Source organism: Dipodomys merriami, unplaced genomic scaffold (genome assembly GCF_024711535.1).
Source record: "Dipodomys merriami isolate MVZ:Mamm:240054 unplaced genomic scaffold, mDipMer1.0.p SCAF_5, whole genome shotgun sequence".
Taxonomy (NCBI): Eukaryota; Metazoa; Chordata; class Mammalia; order Rodentia; family Heteromyidae; genus Dipodomys; species Dipodomys merriami.
The window spans coordinates 6,327,210-6,347,249 of record NW_027206068.1 but is presented as its reverse complement, the minus strand read 5'-3'; the positions used below and the strand labels follow the sequence as shown (position 1 = coordinate 6,347,249).

At 38.3% G+C, this 20,040-nt stretch overlaps 1 protein-coding gene across 1 annotated transcript in view; it reads left to right on the top strand.

Moving 5' to 3' along the window:
• The window catches only part of Abca13 (ATP binding cassette subfamily A member 13), a 395,335-nt gene that overhangs the window by 263,586 nt on the left and 111,709 nt on the right, over window positions 1–20,040 (top strand). Inside the window, exons 49-52 of the mRNA XM_069996010.1 lie at window positions 5,790–5,844; window positions 7,146–7,323; window positions 9,886–10,001; window positions 15,615–15,771. Of these exons, the coding sequence (XP_069852111.1) occupies window positions 5,790–5,844; window positions 7,146–7,323; window positions 9,886–10,001; window positions 15,615–15,771 (506 nt within the window). The remainder of the gene's footprint in view (window positions 1–5,789; window positions 5,845–7,145; window positions 7,324–9,885; window positions 10,002–15,614; window positions 15,772–20,040) is intronic.

Sequence of the window (20,040 nt, the reverse complement as noted above, 5' to 3'; positions counted from 1 at the left end):
CTCTTTCCTTGTTTTCTCCCACTTTTCCCCTCCTGAACCCCCTTCTCCACAATTTGTATAGTTCATTTTCAACATAGTGTCTAGTGAGCATCACTTATACATTTTGTTCACTATTTCTGTGCTCTCCTTTTCCCTCTTCCAAACCCATAAACTTACATACAAGTTAAAAGGTACAGAAGTCAAAAACAGCAACGAAGGAGAAAAAACCCTCTGGTTTCCATTTCTTGGTGTTCATTTCAATAAACATCATTTTATGTGATCATATGCACATAGCTATTGAGCCTTTATGATCTGCTTCTAAGAATACCCTCCTTTGGCTGAGAATTATTCTTTTCTCTCTATTTTTATGAGTTTTAGCATTAAAATTTCACATATAAATAAGGTCCTATGGATTTTTTTCATTCAGCTTAACATAGTGTCCTTAATTTCATCCATATTCTAACAAAAACAAAATTTTCTTGTATAAGGTTGAACAATATTCTACTATATTTTTATGTACATACATATACATATATATTTTGTGTATATGTAGCTGTGTATATATACACCTATATAACCATTATCTATATACTTATATTTATACCTCCACATCTACAACATATTTTCTCTATCTAATAATGTTTCGACCTACAGTTATTTGTGTATATTATTATATATAATATTTGTATACATAACGTACATGCTATATACCATCAATACATAGTATTTGTATATGTATGTATATACTATATAAATATATCCTCATATTTATGTTTATATGTATGTATTTGGTATATATGTATATATACACAAACATGTATGTGTCTATACATATAAATAAGTATATATAAGTATATACACTTATAAATATTTATATAATTTTATAAATGTATGTATACTTATATAAGTATATAAGTATTTATACACAGCTGTAGGCAGATATATATAAACTTATGTAAGCATATATGTATATATATATACTTAAAATATTTACTTATATATTTACTTATATATGTATGTAAGTATATAGGTATATATTAGTAAATATTTATAAGTATATATGTAAGTATATATATACACTTAGGTATAAATATATATATATAATCTATATATATATTTATCTATATACATGTGGGATTAGTACATACTTGTTCAAGAAATGATTTTTTACCTTAGAATATGATTCCATCTCCTTCCTTTGGTGGGATTGACAGATCATATAGTAGTTCCATTTATAATGTTTTGAAGTACTTCTGTACTGTTGTTCATAATGTCTTCATATGGCTGTATTAATTTATGTTCTCACAGTATATAAGGGAGAATGAGCATAATAATGAGCTCATGTGTGATAATCATTTCATAATACATATACCCCTTGATATTTTTAATTTTTTTAAAATTTTTTTAATTTTTTTAATTTTTTGGGTCCGAACTCTGGGCCTGGGCGCTGTCCCTCAGCTCTCCAGCTCAAGGCTAGCACTCTACCACTTGAGCCACAGCACCACTTCTGGCTTTTTTCTTTTTGCTTATGTGGTGCTGAGGAATCGAACCTAGGGCCTCATGCATGCAAAGCAAGCACTCTACCACTGAGCCATCTTCCCAGCCCCTACCCCTTGATTTTTAATGATGGGTTGCTGTGCTGGTGAACTCTTTGCAGGATAAAAGTCTTTGAAGAGGGCAATGCATGGGACATAGCTTCACTGTTCAGCTTTGCAGTGTGGTGCTCTATGGAAAATTGATTACATGGCTGTCTGGGAGCAGCAGTTCAATATTCTGCCCGGCATCATGGGAGTACAGTAATGTGTATTAGTAGACTTGGAAAAGATTGAAATTCAAATAGGAAGTTTGAATTCTACAGTGTGTGTGTTGGTTTGGGACTGTCATAAGCTTGAAAATAATAATTCAAACCATTATAAGTCAGGGGCAGTCTTCACACATTTTTAATTCGTCAGCTATATCTCACTAAAGCATGTCAGAGCAATAATAATTTCAAGGAAAGGAAATTTAATTCATCAAATTGACATGCAATGGGAGTAAGAAGTCTCTGGGGGATGTACAAAAAACTATAAGAAAGAGGTGAAATATGCCTGTGGTTATGGGTTAAGGAAAAGGGTAGAAATTCAATTTTCCAAATCAGACCAGTGAAATAAGAGAATAAAGGGAGAGTTTAGGACTTTATTTTGAAGAGCATCTGTGTCGAGACAATGACTATGAATGCTCTGTTTTGATATCTGCTTCCTTTTAGGAGCTATGTAGGCTATTGAGGGTGAGGAGGGCAGTGGGCAGGCTGAGAGGCAGTGTGTTAGGGCTGTTCGGCAGGAGGCTGACACACAAAATCACAGTGTGGCTCTGGAGGAAATGACAGGACTTGGGAAGTTCTTGAGCATGTGGGGGGTGAAGAACAGTAGGAGACATGAGAGAGCCTTGGTTTAGGGGTCTGGCTAATTGGAAGGATGATGAGGATGATCAGTGAGGAAGCTGAGAGAGGAGAGAATCCTAGCCTGAGGTGCTTTTTGATTTTTGTGGGGTGGGAGGATTTCCTGAATCTGCCACGTGTTAGGGGTATGGGAAGGAAATGATCATCAAAGGAGGCTAGACAAAAGGGGTCAAAGAGTTGGGAGGGGGCACAGACAGCCCAGGAAAAGGCTTCAAGCCATGCCCAGATTTCTGCTACTTAAGAAGCATCTAGTAGTGGAGCATGCTCTGTCTCATCCCTAGTTGGCTTTACTGCCATTTCGTGCTACCACTGATCATTTGGAGTTAACACTGGCCCCACTATCCCAAGCCAATAATGCTTTGAAAGGAGAACTTGGCCCAAGGAGGCAGGGTCAAAGAATATAATAAAGCATATGTGTTTAACATTGGAAAGAAATTTTGAGGCATCTAACCTCTGGGAAGACAGAGGGCTAGATATGGAACTCACATATAACCAATGGTTTACACACTTATGCCTGTTAAGACCAAAGGGCCTGGTCTCAGATAGGAGGGCCCTTTGTTCTGCTCCACTTTGAGCGGCCTGGTGCCATCTTTATTGCTGACTAGCTATAAAGTTCACAGTTCCTGTGATCTCATCAGGTTTGAAGATTTGCTACAATAAGTCAGAGTTCAGAAAGACACTATGCTTACTGTTACACTTGTATTTTAAAGATACAATTTAGGATGGCCAGTTAAATAGAGAGCATAAATAATGTCTAGTATGAGCAGAGGCCAGCTTCTATTCCCTCTACTCAGAGAACCAGGACATACAGCTATTTACCAACCACATGCTCTCAGGAGTCTGTTTCCAGAGGTTTGCTGTGGTTTCATTATGATTAAATTAGCCCTTGGTTAGGTGGCTGAATTTAATAGCCAGCTCTCGTTGCTTCTGAGAGGTTCAACTGACCCCAAGTTTAAATCCGCTAGTCATATGTTTGTGTGTGTGTGTGTGTGTGTGTGTGTTCAGGGTTAACAATTTCAGTAGTCTCTTTTGTTCTTAAATTTATATTATTCCAGGCCTTCACTTAGCTAACCCTACATTTTGGGCTTTTCTCTAATCAAGAATGTTTCTTTTAGCTGGGCACTGGTGGCTCACACCTGTAATCCTAACTACTCAGGAGGCTGAGGTCTAAGGATCTCGGTTCAAAGCCAGCTTGGGCAGGAAACTCTATGAGACTCTTATCTCCCATTAACCACCAGAGAACCAGAAGTCGTGTTGTAGCTCAAGTGGTAGAGTGCTTGCCTTGAGCTGAAGAGCACAGGGACAGTGCCGAGGTCCAGAGTTCAAGCCCCACAACAGACAAAAAAAAATGATATTTCTTTTCACGGATAGAATCTGTGTAAATGTATTTCCACTAACCTGTAAGCGGCACCTGTCATGCATCAAAGGAACTCATGCTTTGCAAGTGCTGTCTTAGGTCAGTTCATGTGGTGGGACTGGTCAATCTGAGACATCCCATCCAGTGAGTCACTGGCTGCCTGACACTCAACACTGTAGACAGGAAGAGTAGTTGCTATCAGATGCGATGAAAGAAATTCAGGAGAGGTCTTGTTGGTGCAGACAGGCAGTGTCAACTCTATGTACTTTAGTTTATAAGGAAGCTGTAAGTCAAATCCAGGATCTAAGAAACCACACAGCAGTCATTAGACCCACATGCCATGTAGAGAGCTGACCACTGAATATCTAGACAAAGCAGTTTTTGTTTTTGTTTTTGTTTTCCAGCCCTGGGTGCTGTCCCTGAGCTTCTTTTTGTTCAAGGCTAGCATTCTACCACTTGAGCCACAGTGCCACTTCCAGCTTTTTCTGTGGTACTAAGGAATCAAACCTGGGGCTTCATGCATGCTAGGCAAGCACTCTACCACTGAGCCACATTCCCATATGTTTATCTGAATTAAGGAAGGGAAGGGGAACAACAAAATGGTGAAACAAAGGTCAAAGGGCGAACCAATGCAACAGGATACTCACAAGACAATATGCTGGAAATGAACTGTACAGCTTTGTATGGGGGGGGTTGGGAGGGAGGGAAAGTGGGAGAAATATGAGGGAGAGAGTAACAAGTTCCACAAGAAATGTACTCACTATCTTATGTATGTAACTGTAACCCTTCTGTGCATCACCTTTACAATACAATTAAATTAAAAATATGAATTCCTTTAGAATCTTTTAAAAGTAAAAATATCTAGACAAAGAAAATGTTTTGGAAAACTGCACAAGAGACTTGCTGAACAAAGAGTTCTCATGCTTCTTTCTGCAGTGAGCCAGAGCTTGCCTTGCTGTATGCCTGAGCTCAGGATAGAAGAAAATTTAAGAAAAAGTTGGTATAACTAGAGAGGAAAATGGAGAGAAGTCAAGACATTTAGGAAAAATGGTTAGGGTTTGGAGTACTGTGCTGTTTTAGCACTGTACTTTTAGTTTATTTATATTTATTTCTATCCTATGGTGGCTCAGTAAATATTTAATGTGCCCTCATAAGGGAATGCAAAATACAGATGATAGGATGAATTTGAAGTGAATCAAAAGTAAAAGAAAAATATGTCAACATGAAATGATGCAAGTGTTTTGTGCTATTGCATTGTCCTCTATATACAAGCTCCACATTTATCTCCATATATTTGAAAAAAAAACCTTTTTAGAAAAAAGAAACTTAATTACTCTCACAGCACAGTGTCTTGAAGATAAAACACAAATCATTTTCTTGAAGTTAAGGAGTTTTTCATACATTAAGGACTGCGATTTGCTGTAGGAAGAGACATGCTGTGATACTGTGTGTTGCCTTCATAATGAAATCCATTTAGTTGATAACTCAATGGCAATTTCTCCATATTGGATGCTGGTGTTACACTAATGTACAAGCCCAATGAAGTAAACAAAGCAAAGCAAAACAACTCCACAGCCAAAAATGGCCCACGGAAACAGTCCTGTTTTCTTGGACTAAGCCTGGCATAATCTGGAGGTGAATGCAATGTTGATCTTGTGTCTAGGAAATGATATTGTTATTTAGCCTTCATCTGTTTACTCATGGTAGACTATGACTGATGTTTTACTCAGAGCACTGAGATACATGTAACAATTGATAATAAAGCATGGTAAAACGTTTGCCACATAGTGCATGCAAAATGCCTGCTTGTCTATGTTTGACCACAGTAATAATAGCAAAAGTCCCAGCCTAGCTGTATGGCAAGGTGGAATTTCCTTTTGTTGTTACTAATGGACTCATGAATGGCAACAAGAGATATCTCATGCCTAGTGAATTGAATGGCTTGGAGGAGGGCTGTGACTCATCAGGCAAGAGACAGCTCAAGATTCATGTTGTAATTGTTGTTCATGTTCACAGGCATAACACTCTACAGCCACCCGTATGGAGGGACCTTGCTGAATGAAGACAAGATGTGAGTTGAAGGAATGCTGGGCAGGACCCCTCAACATGGAAGACTATCTTTGAGCCCTACAGGGGTGATTTTGATCCCTCTTTGTCATTTGTCAGGAGAAACATTGCAATAGGTAGCTAGTGACACAGAACTTTGGCATTTCTGTGCAAGGTGGAGAAACAATGATTATTCAACAGGAAAACACAGCTTGGCACCAGCCTCTCATACCTGTAATCCTAGCTACTCAGGAGGCTGAGACCTGCGAATGGAGGTTTGAAGACAGCCTGGACAGGGAAGTTGGTGAGACCTGTATCCCCAATTACTGAGAAAAAAGCTGGAAGTGGAGTGCTGGCTATGAGCACCAAAGCTCAGGGAGAGTGCTCAGGCCATGATTTCAGCTCCCGGACCAGCGCACAAGTAAAGGGGGGTGGGAAGCACATTGACTTTCAAAATGGATGAGGACATCAGGTACCTGTACTTCTATCTAGAATTGGTCACTGGAGGATGAGTTCAATGGGACTGCACAGTGCCCATGACAATATTCTGGGTGAATACAAGGTTTGTAGTACATAGCAGGGCCTCCTTGGAAATCCTAACTCAATACTTTGCTCAAGGCCCAGATAGACTAAGGTGGTAGAAATGGATATGGAATTAGGTGTTTGCTCTCATTGCCTTGGTACAAGCTACAGTATAAAACAATGCATGATGGAAACAAAGGCATGATCCAATAGATGCTCTGTGATGAGACTATTCATCCTCTGTGATGAGACTATTCAGACCTCTGTGCCTCACTGTTATCAGAGATGGGAAGAGGACACTGTGAGCAATGGATCACTTGACATTCTGCAGGTAAAAATACATCTGAGGGAGTGAATGTGCATTATTATAGTAACATCTTGATCATGTACAAACTCTTTTTAGTATTTTGATGGCTGGAATTTGGAGATTGACTAGTGAGGTGTGATATTGCAATGTACATTTCTACCTAGCATGTTTTGCTGAATAAAAAAATTTATCCTAACACAGACAGAGCCATGGTCTTTCAAAGATATCATTTGGGAGATGTCCTTCATTTTAACTAGGAGTTAGGCTCAGTACAAAGAACAGACTTTGAAATGGAAGACACGGAAATGCCCATCAGTATCTAGCTCTTTGGTTATATCTCCTGTACACTCTGAACAACAGTGTGTCCAAAGGCAGTTGAGGAGAGTCATGAAAAAAATACACACACTTATCCTATATTCCATCCCCAATTGTTAGTAACAGAAAGAAGATCTGAGTTCTTCCTTGACACCTAATCCACTGTTCTGTTTTGCCCACAGCCTGGAGAGCATCCGTCAGTGTGGAGTTGCCCTCTGCATTGTGCTGGGATTCTCTATCTTGTCTGCTTCATTTGGCAGTTCTGTGGTGAGAGACAGGGTGACCGGAGCCAAAAGGTTGCAGCACATAAGTGGACTTGGTTACAGGACATACTGGTTCACCAATTTCTTCTATGACATGGTAGGATTTAAGAATGTGATCCATGTGTGTACGTGAGGTGAAGGGAGGGAGGGCACGGGCCATCTTGGACTCCCTGTAATAAAAGGCTACTACTGTGTCCATGATCATGTCAGGAAGATCACGTCTTCTGATCACTAGCCATCATTTAAGATCATTTCATAAGGATAAGATCTGGGAGTCTCATGCTGGAGATCTGAGAAATCAGGGACTTAGAAATGCAAAGTTTCTTTTCCAGGGGAATGAATAACCACCTTTCCTGAACATTTATGAAAGGTAAGATAATCAAAGTATCAGGAAATGGGTCCACAAAAGGAGTGGAGTGGAGTCAGGAGGAAAGGCCAGACAAATAAAGAGGAGAAGAGGGAGAGAATGCTATCAAGAATCCAATGTCTATTCCACAAAATTAAGAAGAATGAAGGAAAGGGTTGGTAGGGGAGGGATGGGTAAAAACATTGAGAGGGGTGACATTAATCAAGATATATTATATTCATAAACTGCTTTGATAAACGGCATCTCCTTTGTATAACTATTTAAAAAATTTAAAAGTAATTAGAAATGATAGGTCCTCTGCATGCCTACAACTACTTACCATGGTAGGGTGCTCTTCAAAGGACTGTATTTATTTCCCCACTATAGTAGATCTTAGGTCAATGGAAGGCAGGACAGGGCTAAGACTTACTATCTGGATACTCAACCACATGTCAGCTTCTGTGTCAACATGGTTATTTTGTGCAGAATCTGATGTATAGCCCTGTTGCTATTCATTAATGTTTATTCTTTTGAGATAGCATAGAGTTCAGTTGATTGATTTCTTTTTGATCATGCAATGTATATATATTTTTAGAGTATAGTTTGTGTAGGCTGTACCTAAGTTACCTCATCATTACAGGAATTCCCTGAGTTGAGTCAAGGTTTTGCAAAACTACGCAGTGACAGTAACTGCCTGGGATGTTTGCTAGCAGTGAAGAGTCCCAAGGATGTGCTTTCAAGCTTGTGTTCGGTAGATCTAGATGGGACTCTGAGGTCTGGTTGATCAGTATCCAAGGCAACTTATTACTCTCAGGCAAAACTGAACAATGCTGCCCATCAAGCCCCTTGTGTTTACAAAGGGATGCAAGAATCCCATCTGAGATTAGACTTGTAGAATTCAGGGCCAGCCAGGTCTTCCTGTTCAGTTCTTTATCCAGTTCTTCACCAAGGGCTGTAAGCCCTAAGCTATTTCCCTCCAGCATATGAAATTTAGTGATATCTAATGACCATACCAGCCCCAGGCCAAAGGAGAGATGCACCAAGAAACAGTAACAGCACACACAGATCATTATGTCCAGGACACCATAAAGCATGCCAAGGTTTCAAAACTGTGTGATTTCCCTGTTTACTGCATACTTCACTTGTCATCTCTTTATCTGTTTCACTAAATGTGGCCCTTCAACCTGGAGTTTAAGAGCATGGATGATTATTGGTTGACTTTTCTACCTTTATTCAATTGTTCCCTGCCTTTTTTTTTATTAAATGAGCCATCAAATGAATATTTTTGAGAATCTGTTATTGTTCAAAGTTTGCCCAAGGTTGTCAAAGACCAAATGTTTGTATTCCATGAGAACTCCATGTTCAAACCTAATTCCCTCATAATGGTATTGGCAGGTGGGGGTCTCTGGGAAGTGATGAGGGCATGAAGGTGGAGACCTCATGAGTGGATTAATGCCTTTATAAAAGGAACCCCAGAGAGCACATTAGCTCCTTTCATCAGAGGTAAACATACAGAATGCCTCATCTAGGGACAAGGAAGTAGGCTCGCTGATATACCAGCTATGCTGGTGCCATGCCCCTCAATATCCAGGACTGTGAACCCAAATTTTTATTGCTTTAAAAGTCAGGCAGGCTGCTGTTCTATGTCAGCATTCAATGGACAGAAATCTTGGTCTGAAAGCTCTGAATAAGTCAGAAGATCTCTCCCCTAATAAATAGTATAGTCTTGTAGGAAGAAGCATAGAAAGAATGAATGAATGGGACACATACAGTTCACTCGTGGCTATTGAAAGAATTAAAGATGACAGTGAGGTGGAGGGTAACATTAAATTGGGGACTCAAACAAGGAATTGGAATTTTAGCTGAGATCTATAAGGGAGAGGAGATGAGCCACATGGATGGCACTGAGAAAGGGCTCTGTAGGCAGAGGCACTAAAGCAAGGGAGAGAAGGATACATGAGAGCCCCAGGAAAGGCGCTAGATGCTGTCCCTTGATTTCCTCTTTTTGTAAGAGCACACTCATGCATGGTTAGACTCTACCCTGAAGGTCTCAGTTGAACTTAATTACTTCTTTAAAGCTCCTATGTCCAAATAAAGTCCTATTTCTGAAGTTATTGGTGTTCAGCCTTAGAATTTTGGGAGAACACAAGTCAGTCCAGAAGAGTGACTATCCAGGATGAATTCTACTCCAAAACAAATTCTAATGTGAAAAGTAGGAGCTATGCTTACATAGGAATTGAATGTGGACTCTGAGGTAAGTAGATAAATATATTACACTCCTCTGATGCAGCATGTTCCTTTTTATTTTCTCAGCTGTTTTACTTGGTTTCTGTCTCCCTGTGTGTTGCCATTATTGCTGCCTTCCAGTTAACAGCTTTTACTTTCCGTGAGAACTTGGTGGCCACGGCCCTCCTGCTGGCACTTTTCGGGTATGTGATGAGAAACACTGCTGCAGAATTATGGTTTGTTTTCTGCAAGTGAAAAACCCTTAGGATGGCTTTGAACCTGCTGTCGGCTTCATGATTTTCTCTCTTCTCAAGCAATTATGTTCCTTCTTCAAGAGACATTGAACAAACAAGCTTGAGGGAGATGATGAATGCCCTGTGTAAGAAGGAACAGTGGACATGGTTATAATGAAGATGGTATTGGCCATGTCTTGGAAAGGCCCTCAGGCTCCCCGACAAGATTGTGCAAGGCAAAATGGACTCTCAGTTTTTCTCACTCTGACATTAATCATGGGCTTAAATATATAATCCACTTAGCTCTGAAATTACATTTGCGGAGATTCCCTCTTGAAATTCTGTCTGGCATAATTTTTCCTCTCTTATAGTATTAGTAGTTTGGAAGCATTTTATCTGAATTCCATACATTTCTTCTCTTTTTCTCTGCAGAGGAAAACCAGCAGAACTAGAATGTCAGCCTACAAATTTCTGATTTCAACACACTAATTAGGATTACTCCCAGAAGTCCCTAAATTATTCTTCTCTGGTATCAAAAAATCTATGGGCTGTAGAGAGTAGGTATATATGATTGCATATAGACTAAATACATAAGAAAGACTTTCTGGGGAAAATAATGGATGCATTAAATTATTGAAATTCAATAAAATTTAAGATTAACACATTCAGCTTTCAGTTCAACTAAATATTGTAAACAAAGTGTTGAGTACACACTTTGCTAAAATATCAGTGATCCGGGAATATGAAAGATATCTTATTACAAGATAGAATTTTACTTAAAGAAATATACATCATTATCAGGTGAATCAAAGATGAGTGACCTGATGGATGAATGGCTGATGAGTGGATGAACAGATGGATGAATGTATGGGTGGGTAAAAGATATAGAAAGGAGACATGGAAAAAGAAAAAAATTCCCTTTTCAGGAATATTGAGACTCTTACTAACTCTGTGACTGTGGTGATATTAATTTCCTTCTCAAAATCTCAGTTTAATCCCTCTACCACTCCATTTTATTTCTACAGAAGTTAAATCAGATTTTTATGCAAATATCATGTAACAAGTCTAACTATAGCAATTTTAGCTAAATATTGATATTCTCAAAATTATTTTCCTATTTAGAGTATATGAGGTCATGTCTATAACATGCATTTAGCAAACATGTTTATTATAGTCAATATGAAATTTGTGAGCCCACATGTACAGATCTATATGTATGTGTACCTTGTTGGAGTTGCCTGATTTCAGTTTATTGATCCCATGTGAGTCGATAGTGCTGTTAAGTCTTATCACAGTGTGAGTAAAATAGACTTTGCCATAAAATTATGTTTGAATTTATAGGAGCAGACTTCAACAATTAAGATACGATTTAGATGAAGTCAAATGGTTAGAAACTCTTAAAACATGTTATTAGAAATTTTTCTTAATCCTGAGCTCATTGTAAATCCCTTTAAGAACTTGTATCAAGTTCAGAATCATCCTTTTGTACATAAAACACTTTTTAAAAGAATTTCTAGAGCATCTGGAGATCTAGATCTGTTAGTGTACAACCCTTGGCCAACAAGACCCACATACTTTCTGATAAAAATTCTTTGTCAAGGGGATTCTGAGAAACAAAGTAACACACACTGCATTTGAATCAGTGCTAACACCAACAAAAAAGCTCCAAAAGAAGGTTGTAGTATGACAGCTAGGGTCATGGACTAATTAAGGTTTAAATGGTCATCATTTCATCTTTGAAGTAGAGCCATTGGACCTGTAGCCCCAATGACCTCTCTTTCACTGTAAGTGAAGCCAAGTCCAGGCAGCTGTATTTCCTCCGTACCATGGCCTTCTCTGGGTGAAAGCATCAGAATTGGGTCACTTTAGGCACCTGTAACCCAAGAAAGATCTCAGGAAGGCTGAATCTCTGAGTGAAGTGAAATCTAAGGACATACTTGAGTATGAAACAAGCCATTTATTGAATTGAAATCTGGAAATGAAGCAATGGGATCAGTGAACAGGTTCTCAGAGGAAATAACACACACACACACACACACACACACACACACGTCTGGTAATAATATATTTTTTTTCTCTAGTGTGGGAGTTTTGGACAGCTAAACTGTACCAGTGAGGCAATAAAAACAACATTATAATAAGAAGCTATAGCCTGGATGTAGTGATTCAGGCAGGAAGATTGAAAGTTTAGTCTAGGCTCAGCCTGGCTTACAGAATGAAACTTAAAAGAAAGATGGAGGAAAATAATACCAAAAAATCTGAAAGAAAAGGCAACTTAGCTTATATTAAAAATTCAAAACCTAAAAACATATTTTATATCTATTTTTGCCATATGATTGAGAAAATAAGGTCACAGCAGCCTGTTTGGAATTTTAGGAGGCATCTTAAGAAATTCACACAATGTAGGCAAGGGACCAGTTTTGAAGGCACATTACAGTGTGCCTTTGTGTGTGTGTGTGTGTGTGTGTGTGTGTGTGTGTGTGTGCATGTGTGTGTGTGTGAATACTGTGTCTTGAACAGGATCTGAGAGTCCCATGCTTTTGTCAGCTTTCTTGCTCACAACTGGAGCTAAACAATTTAAGCCATGCCTCCAGCCCAGGTTTTTGCTGTTTAGTTGGAGATGAAGTCTCACCAACTGACCTGCTCATGTTGGCTGTAATCTTGAATAACTCATTTTACAGATGTGAGCCACTACAACATGGTGATATACCTTTATAAAAGAGTGGAGAGAATTAAACATCCCTTTAAAAAAGTACATTAGAGTCTACAAATCAATTTTTTCCCTCAAAAATGAAGAAGACAGGAGGGGAACTGAAACTATATGTTCATTGCAATCAAGTATTTGAAAGTTAGCTAATGAAAATGTAGTTAAATACAAAACATGGTATCGTAGCCAGGAAAAGGAAGTTGAAAAGGGGTTCCTTAATGTAGTGACAAGAATTCCTCAAGGGCATCATTTAAGATTGTCTCTTTATCTCTGATTCTTTTTTTCTTGAACAATGCTTTGATCTGCCTGCCAAATATTGAAAGGACATCCCCAGTATAGAAACCTTATGTAAAAGTAACAAAGTACAGATTTATAGCAATCTCTAGTAGTGCAGAGACTAGGGGCAAAGTGGTAATTAGTCCCTCAAGTACAAATAGAGGGATGCAGGTCTGACAGAAAGGCAGGCATGGTGAGACTGTGTTGTTGGACAGAGGGGCTCATCAAAGTTGTTTATAATCTGGCTGTGCTTTGTGATATGCCACATCAGATACTCCCTGAGATACCACTCCCCAAACTTCCTGGCACCCACATTGCCAACTTTGACCCACAGAGCTGGTTGGATTCGTGTCACACAGGGAAAAACAGAAACACTCAGTATTTGGTAGTATAGGCTTAAGTAAACCAAGAGGGCTATGTTTGGCTACAAAGGGCCATCTTTTGGAAAAGAGAAGACATTTGTCATGTATTATTCCACAATATAGAGTTATTGTTGTTGTTGTTGTTGTAAGTATCAATTGAAACCTCAACATATCAATTTATGAATAAAATTCATCTTAATGTCACCCTTTCCAGAAGTCATTCCCAGAATAAATTTTATACCAATTAAATCTAGCCCCAGATTTGCCTCATCAGCTTCTACTACAGCTTAAATTTCAGATGCAGAAATATAGTTTCTTGGTAGTACTGGTGTTTAAACTCAGGAACGAATGCTTGCTAGGCAGGTGCTCTACCACTTGAGCCAAACCTCCAGCCCAGAAATAACTTCAATGCTATGATTTCATTTGATTCTCAGAGCAACTCCATGACAGAGGGTAACACCTAGAGTTTGGCTCCAGAGGGAATTGAAGAAGAAAGTAGTGTATATGGGTAGAGTTGAGGTTTGATTCAGACAGAAGTAATGGCAATTTAAAGCATCACGAAGTTATGACTTACCATTTTTGTAGTTATTACTTTTGTCCAATTTAATTTTCTTTAGAGTAGTCATTTTATTTTTTTAAAATATCTTTTTTTATTATCTTTAGGTAGTTGTATAAAGAAGGTGCCATTTAATGAAGCAGTTTTTGAATATAATGCATGTTCCTCAGTGTTACCCCCTTGAACATTCTTGCCTCCCTTTAATCCATGCCTTCCCTTACTTTTCTTAATTTTGTGGTATATCCAGTGAATTCTTGACTATATTCTTCCCCTCATTTCCCCCTTCATTCCTCTAGAATAATTGCTTTGAAGCACTCATCTCCAATATGTCTTCCATAATATGTTTTTCATGCTTAAATTAGGAGGAAGATTGCTGTTAAGTAAGTTCTCTGAGAGTCTATTTGATTTTTTGTATAATATCCCAAATATTTTCCCCAGAGAAGAGAATTTGTCTTTTAACTCAGGGATACATTCTTGTATCACAGATTGCATAACACAAAGGAAGCATACTAAAATAATGGTTGTCTTGAGGCCCTAGCGTCTCTTTTCCCATTTCAAAGTCTCCTAATTTTCAGAACTAATTAGCATATTTGGAAAACCTCAGGCACTTAGAAGCACTGAAGTATTTCAGGTTAAACCATCAGTCATTTTAAGGAACAGCGACAGTTGTACCTTGAGTGAGTAGAAAACATGCAGGGGCTCCAGGGAGAGATGTCTCCTGGGAAAGACTGTGATTACTCTGCTTATTTTGAAACTATCATTTAAAGTGTCAGTTTCCTTTATTGGAATGCATTAAGATGATCTCTTTTTTTTTCTGTCAGTTTCAAAAAGTAGCCTGAATGGTTACTACGGTTGTGGAGAAATAGGAAAGTGGAAAGTTTTATTTTAGAGATGTGGAGCAGTGTCTTAGCTTTTGATATTTAGCAATGCTCCCTTACTACCTACCTTTGGGGGCATGCTGACCCTGATCAGCTTCACCTATAGATCAGCTGTGGGTGTGAGATCATAGTCTCAATTTCATTCATGCTAGCTGCTCTACTTGAGAGACAGGAAGATTATGGTGCTATCTTCTGGGAGGAGGAGGTGGAGAAGAAGGAGGAAAAAGGAGGAGGAGAAGGCGGAGAAAGGAACTACAGGAGGAGGAGGAGGAGGGACAGGAAGAGGAGGAGGGAGAGGAAGAGGAGGAGGAGGAAGACGAGGAAAAGAAGGAGGGGGAGGAGGAGGAGGAGACACCACAGAAGTGTCAGCGTACAGCTCAATACACATTAGATTCTAGAAATTAAACTTTTAATTATTTTTAAGAGTGTTATAGGGAACTCTGTAGCCTTTTGTATTCTTGTGGTTTTTAATTCTTATGATAACAAATAGACATTATTCCTGCATGACTAGGGTGGATTAGTAAAGTAGCATCCTTTTAGGTGAGATGGTGGAGAAGTGAGGTGCTCTCTACAGATTATGGAGCTGGAGAAGGCTCCGCATACAACTTCACCCAGTGCTTAACCCAATAGCCCTTACAGGCACCAGAAGAGTGCTTTGTCTGTGGAAGACCATAGGATCTTCTTTCACTAAGTAAAGAACAACAATAACAAAATCACAGGCCAATAAAATCACATCTATAATTCAGTTGTTACATGGATCAATATAAGAAGATAAATATGAAAATTTTCTATTTTCCTTTTCAGATATGCCATGCTTCCATGGATGTATCTGATGTCCAGAATCTTTTCAAGTCCAGATGTGGCTTTTATCTCCTACATCTCCTTGAATTTCATCTTTGGTCTGTGCACCATGGTGATGACCACCATGCCCAGGCTCCTGGCCATCATCTCCAAAGCTCAGGTCAGTCAGTGACAGTGTTTCCTTTTAGAAGAGGAGAATGGGGTTGTGTAGAGATTAGCTTCCCATTTCTGTGGCAGATCGGGTATAGGTAGCTTCTCAGCTCTAGGACAAGATACTTGACATAAACAAAGGAAGAAAGATTTGCTTTGGCTTTCAGTATCAGAGATTTCATCCCATAATCCTTGTTTTTGTGGATTTAGGGCCCAGGGTAAGGCCAAACATCATGATGGTGGGGACATGTGGAGAGGAGGCTGCTGACTTATGGTGGACAGGAAGCAAAGAGTTAAGAAGGCACTGGGGACCAGATACAACCCACAAGGAGACACATCCCACAAGGAGCCAATTCTATTTAGATCCCACCTCCCAAAGTTTCCAGAACTTCCTAAAATATCGCCACCTACTGGAGACTAAAGGTTCAATACATATGAGCCATATCTAGATGCACGCTAATTTTATGTTTTGCCTACTGGAATTCACTGGTGATATAGAAAAGTATCCATTCTTAAAATGAAAAGAAAGTTGATTCTAATTAATAAAAAACTTTCAGGGAGCTAGATGACAGTGGCTAATGCCAATAATCCTAGCTACTCAGAAGGCTGAGACAACCTGGGCAGGAAAGTCTATGAGACTCTTATCTCTAATAAACCACCAGGAAAACCAGAAGTGGCACTGTGGCTCAAGGGATAGAGCACTAGCCTTGAGCTGAATAGCTGAGGGACAGCGCCCAGGCCCAGAGTTCAAGCCCCATGACTGACCAAAACAAACACACAAAGTTTCAGGGGAACTATGGTTCAAAATGGTAGAGTGCAAGCCTTGAGCAAAATTTGCTTAGGGACAGTACCTAAGCCCTGAGTTCAAGCCTTGCAACCAACAACAACAATAAAAAAATACTTCCAAGATTTTCCAAAAGCCAAGTCCAGGCTTTGTGACAAACTGACAAAAATAAAGGAACTACTGATTAGTACTGGAATCATGAATGTTGTAAAATATGCCCTGTCCATATATCACTCTATATTGGGTTGGATTCTTCAATGTAGAATGGACCAGAAATACTCACCATGCTCTTGAGCTATAACACAACTAGAGAATGATTTGAGGTGTTTTACCCTTTTGCTTGAGGCCTTTGAAAAGAAGTCAGGAATTCAATTTAACTTCTTTCCAAGAGTTTAAGCAGAGAATTTCTCCAAGTTTGTGTTGCCTGGCCAGGAAGCATTTTTCTGTCTGTAACAGGCCACTCCCATCGACAGACTACTCCTTGCATAAGCACCGATGTCAAGCTGAAGTCTGTCTGGAGGTATGTTCTGTTTGCTTCCTGCTATTCTCCTTGCACCCCTCTCCTCCCAACTGAGAAGTCCCAATTCTTGGCTTCTGCTTTAAATCATCCCTCATCTCCTCGACCCTCTGCCATGCCCTTGTATAGCAGCAGGAAAAAGCTGCTGACTCTACATTCTCCTGTCTCTATTTCAGTCCTTCCAAATTCCTGCTTTGTTTTTTTCTCACCTCTGATTACCCTGTTGTTCACTTGTACTCCATTTACTTGGCAGTTGTCTTGTGAACTTTCTATGCACAAAGCTGGTCTGAGAAACTCGCCGAGCAAAGGAACACAGCTCCTAGCTGCAAGATGTATTTCTGGTCTCATCTACCATGATACAGGGACTGAGATCCATCCAGTTAGGTCAGGTTCACTAATTGTGGCTAGGTTTAGAAGACTTAGTACACTCTCAGATGATGGTCAGTATTTTGTATTGTTATGTCTCGTGTAATGTAATGAAGTATGGAAATATCTATTATATATTTAATGAAAGGAAGAAACTATGCCAGTGATTTCATAGGTCAAGTTTGACAGTAATCTGCATGACTATGCTGGGCCTTTAAATAGAGAGCTTATGGAACAGTTTATTGAATTTACATGCAGAGAATATTGAAATCAGCAGAAGTAGACTATAACTTCCTTGCCCACTACTGTCTATGTGAGGGCAAACAAGATTGTTGTGACCTATGGTAAAAAAGAAATTCAATCCGTGTAAAGAATCCCAATGAGGGGGGAGTCAGAAAAAGGATCCACTTTAGAGGACAAGGTCCCAGAAGATTTGGCTCTAAAAAGAAAAGGAAGAAGAACCAGCTAGATCCACTAGCTAGGAACCTTTCTATTCATGATAATGTAACAGAATCGTGTGTAAAAAGGCATTTATTTAATATATAAAAATATGTTATTTATTTATTATATTTTTATACTTTAAGTATATAATAAATAGCATTGCTTATCTGCAAAAAAGAAAAATCAACAGGCAATGTTTGCTTTTTGTTTATTTCAGAAGCCAATTGGCAATATATAAAAGTGGCATCTTATTGCATTTTCTTAGTTCTTTCTTTTCCTTTCCTCCTTTGATACTCACTTGTAAATTATATGGAGAAACATGTTCTTATAAAATTAATGAAAGAGCCTAGGAAGGCAATTGGATTCTCAGGTCAGAATTAAAACCTTGAGTACGCAGTATTACCCATTGTACATACAAACTGCAGTGTTAATGTGATTGACTTCATTGTTACAAACTTAATAAGATAATGTATTTTGGGTCCTAACACAGGTCTGGATCGTCTTTCTCCCCTTGGTGACACTTTGTTGCATCTAGAAGGATGTCAATGGAGGCACAAATCACTATTATTAAGCTGTACAGCAGTAGTTTATGCCTATAATTCCAGCTATTCAGGTGGCTTAGATCTGAGAATCACAGTTTGAAATCAGCGCTGGCATTTTTTTTTTTAATCTCCAATTAACCAGAAATGGAGGCATGGCTGATTTCAATATTCTCTGTACGATAGAGTGCCAGCTGAGTGAAAATAATGAATAAGTACAGGAAGCCCTCAGTTCAAGCCTCAGTTCAGGCACAAAAGAAAGTAAGAAAAAACAATAAAAAATCACAGTTTTTTTTTTCTTTTTATTCTTGAACTTGTGTGGCTATCTGCCCTTCGTAGGTGCAGACTTCTAATTACCTTTGTTTTCCTATATCTCAGGTGTCTGTGTTCATGCTTATACAGAGACCATCATGAATTCCTTAATATGAGATATAGTCATCACCATTAGTAGATAATTTCATTACTTATCAGTTCCTTAGCTAAAAGGTACAAGATTCTGCTGTTGCTATATCTTCAGTAAAAATAGAAAACCCTTTTATGTGGTCCACTAATTGATATAGGAATATATTTTATATAAAGTGGAATTAACAAACCCTTCTAATTGAAATGAATAACTAGTGAAAGTTAAGGAAAAGCTAAAGGAAGACTGAATGAAGCTTTAGCACCTTCTTCTATTTCTTTATAAAAGACAACAAACCACATGATGAAAGTAGATGAAAGTAGATTCTATTATTTAAATTTTCTGTTGTACTCCAAACAAAAATACACTTAATCTAGTGAAGTTTAAATTCACATTGTAATGGAAAAATCTATACATTATCAAGTAAGAATTAGAATGAATGGTTTTGTACATTTAATATTTAATACTTAGGATAAAATACATACATATACTAGTGTGTTATATGTGCAGATTAAGGTGATTTCTCTACCTGAAAATATGATTATTCACATTCTGATCAGTTGTATAAGTTAAAGAAAAGAAAAGACTATAAAGTATACATCTAAATCATCATGGTATTTCCAGGGTTTGCTTTGGTAACTCTATGAATGTGGCCTTTCTGGGTTAATTGCTTTATAGTTCAGTTCAGGAGAACAACATTGCCCAAATGCTGTATTTCTTAGTGGAATCACCTTTGCTTTGAAACAAGAAGATTGGAATTAAGTCCTTGCTCTTCCAGTGTGGCTTGTCCTCATGAAGCAATTTCTTGAGACTATTTTTCATTAGCAACTTAGTTCATATTTAATAGTTTGCATATTTATCACAACCATGAAATGTGACAAAAATACAATGAAGCTGAAGGATATAATAACTTACCAAAAGCACATAGTGAATAATTGATTAACATTTGTAATAATTTTCAGATGGAAAAATTAATATTCATCAGGTAGCAAAGATAGTAAAAACATATGACAGATATTGAAATTTGAGATATATTTAAACACTGTGTTCAGTGTTTCAGTATGTCTTTGTATATGTTTTTATTTCATGTTATTATTATATCCTTTATATTTCCTTTTTCATATGTATTCTTCATTTCATAATGATATCTACATATATTTGGCATTTATTCTGGACTCAGAATGAACCGGTAACCATTCCTTCCTTCCTTCCTTCCTTCCTTCCTTCCTTCC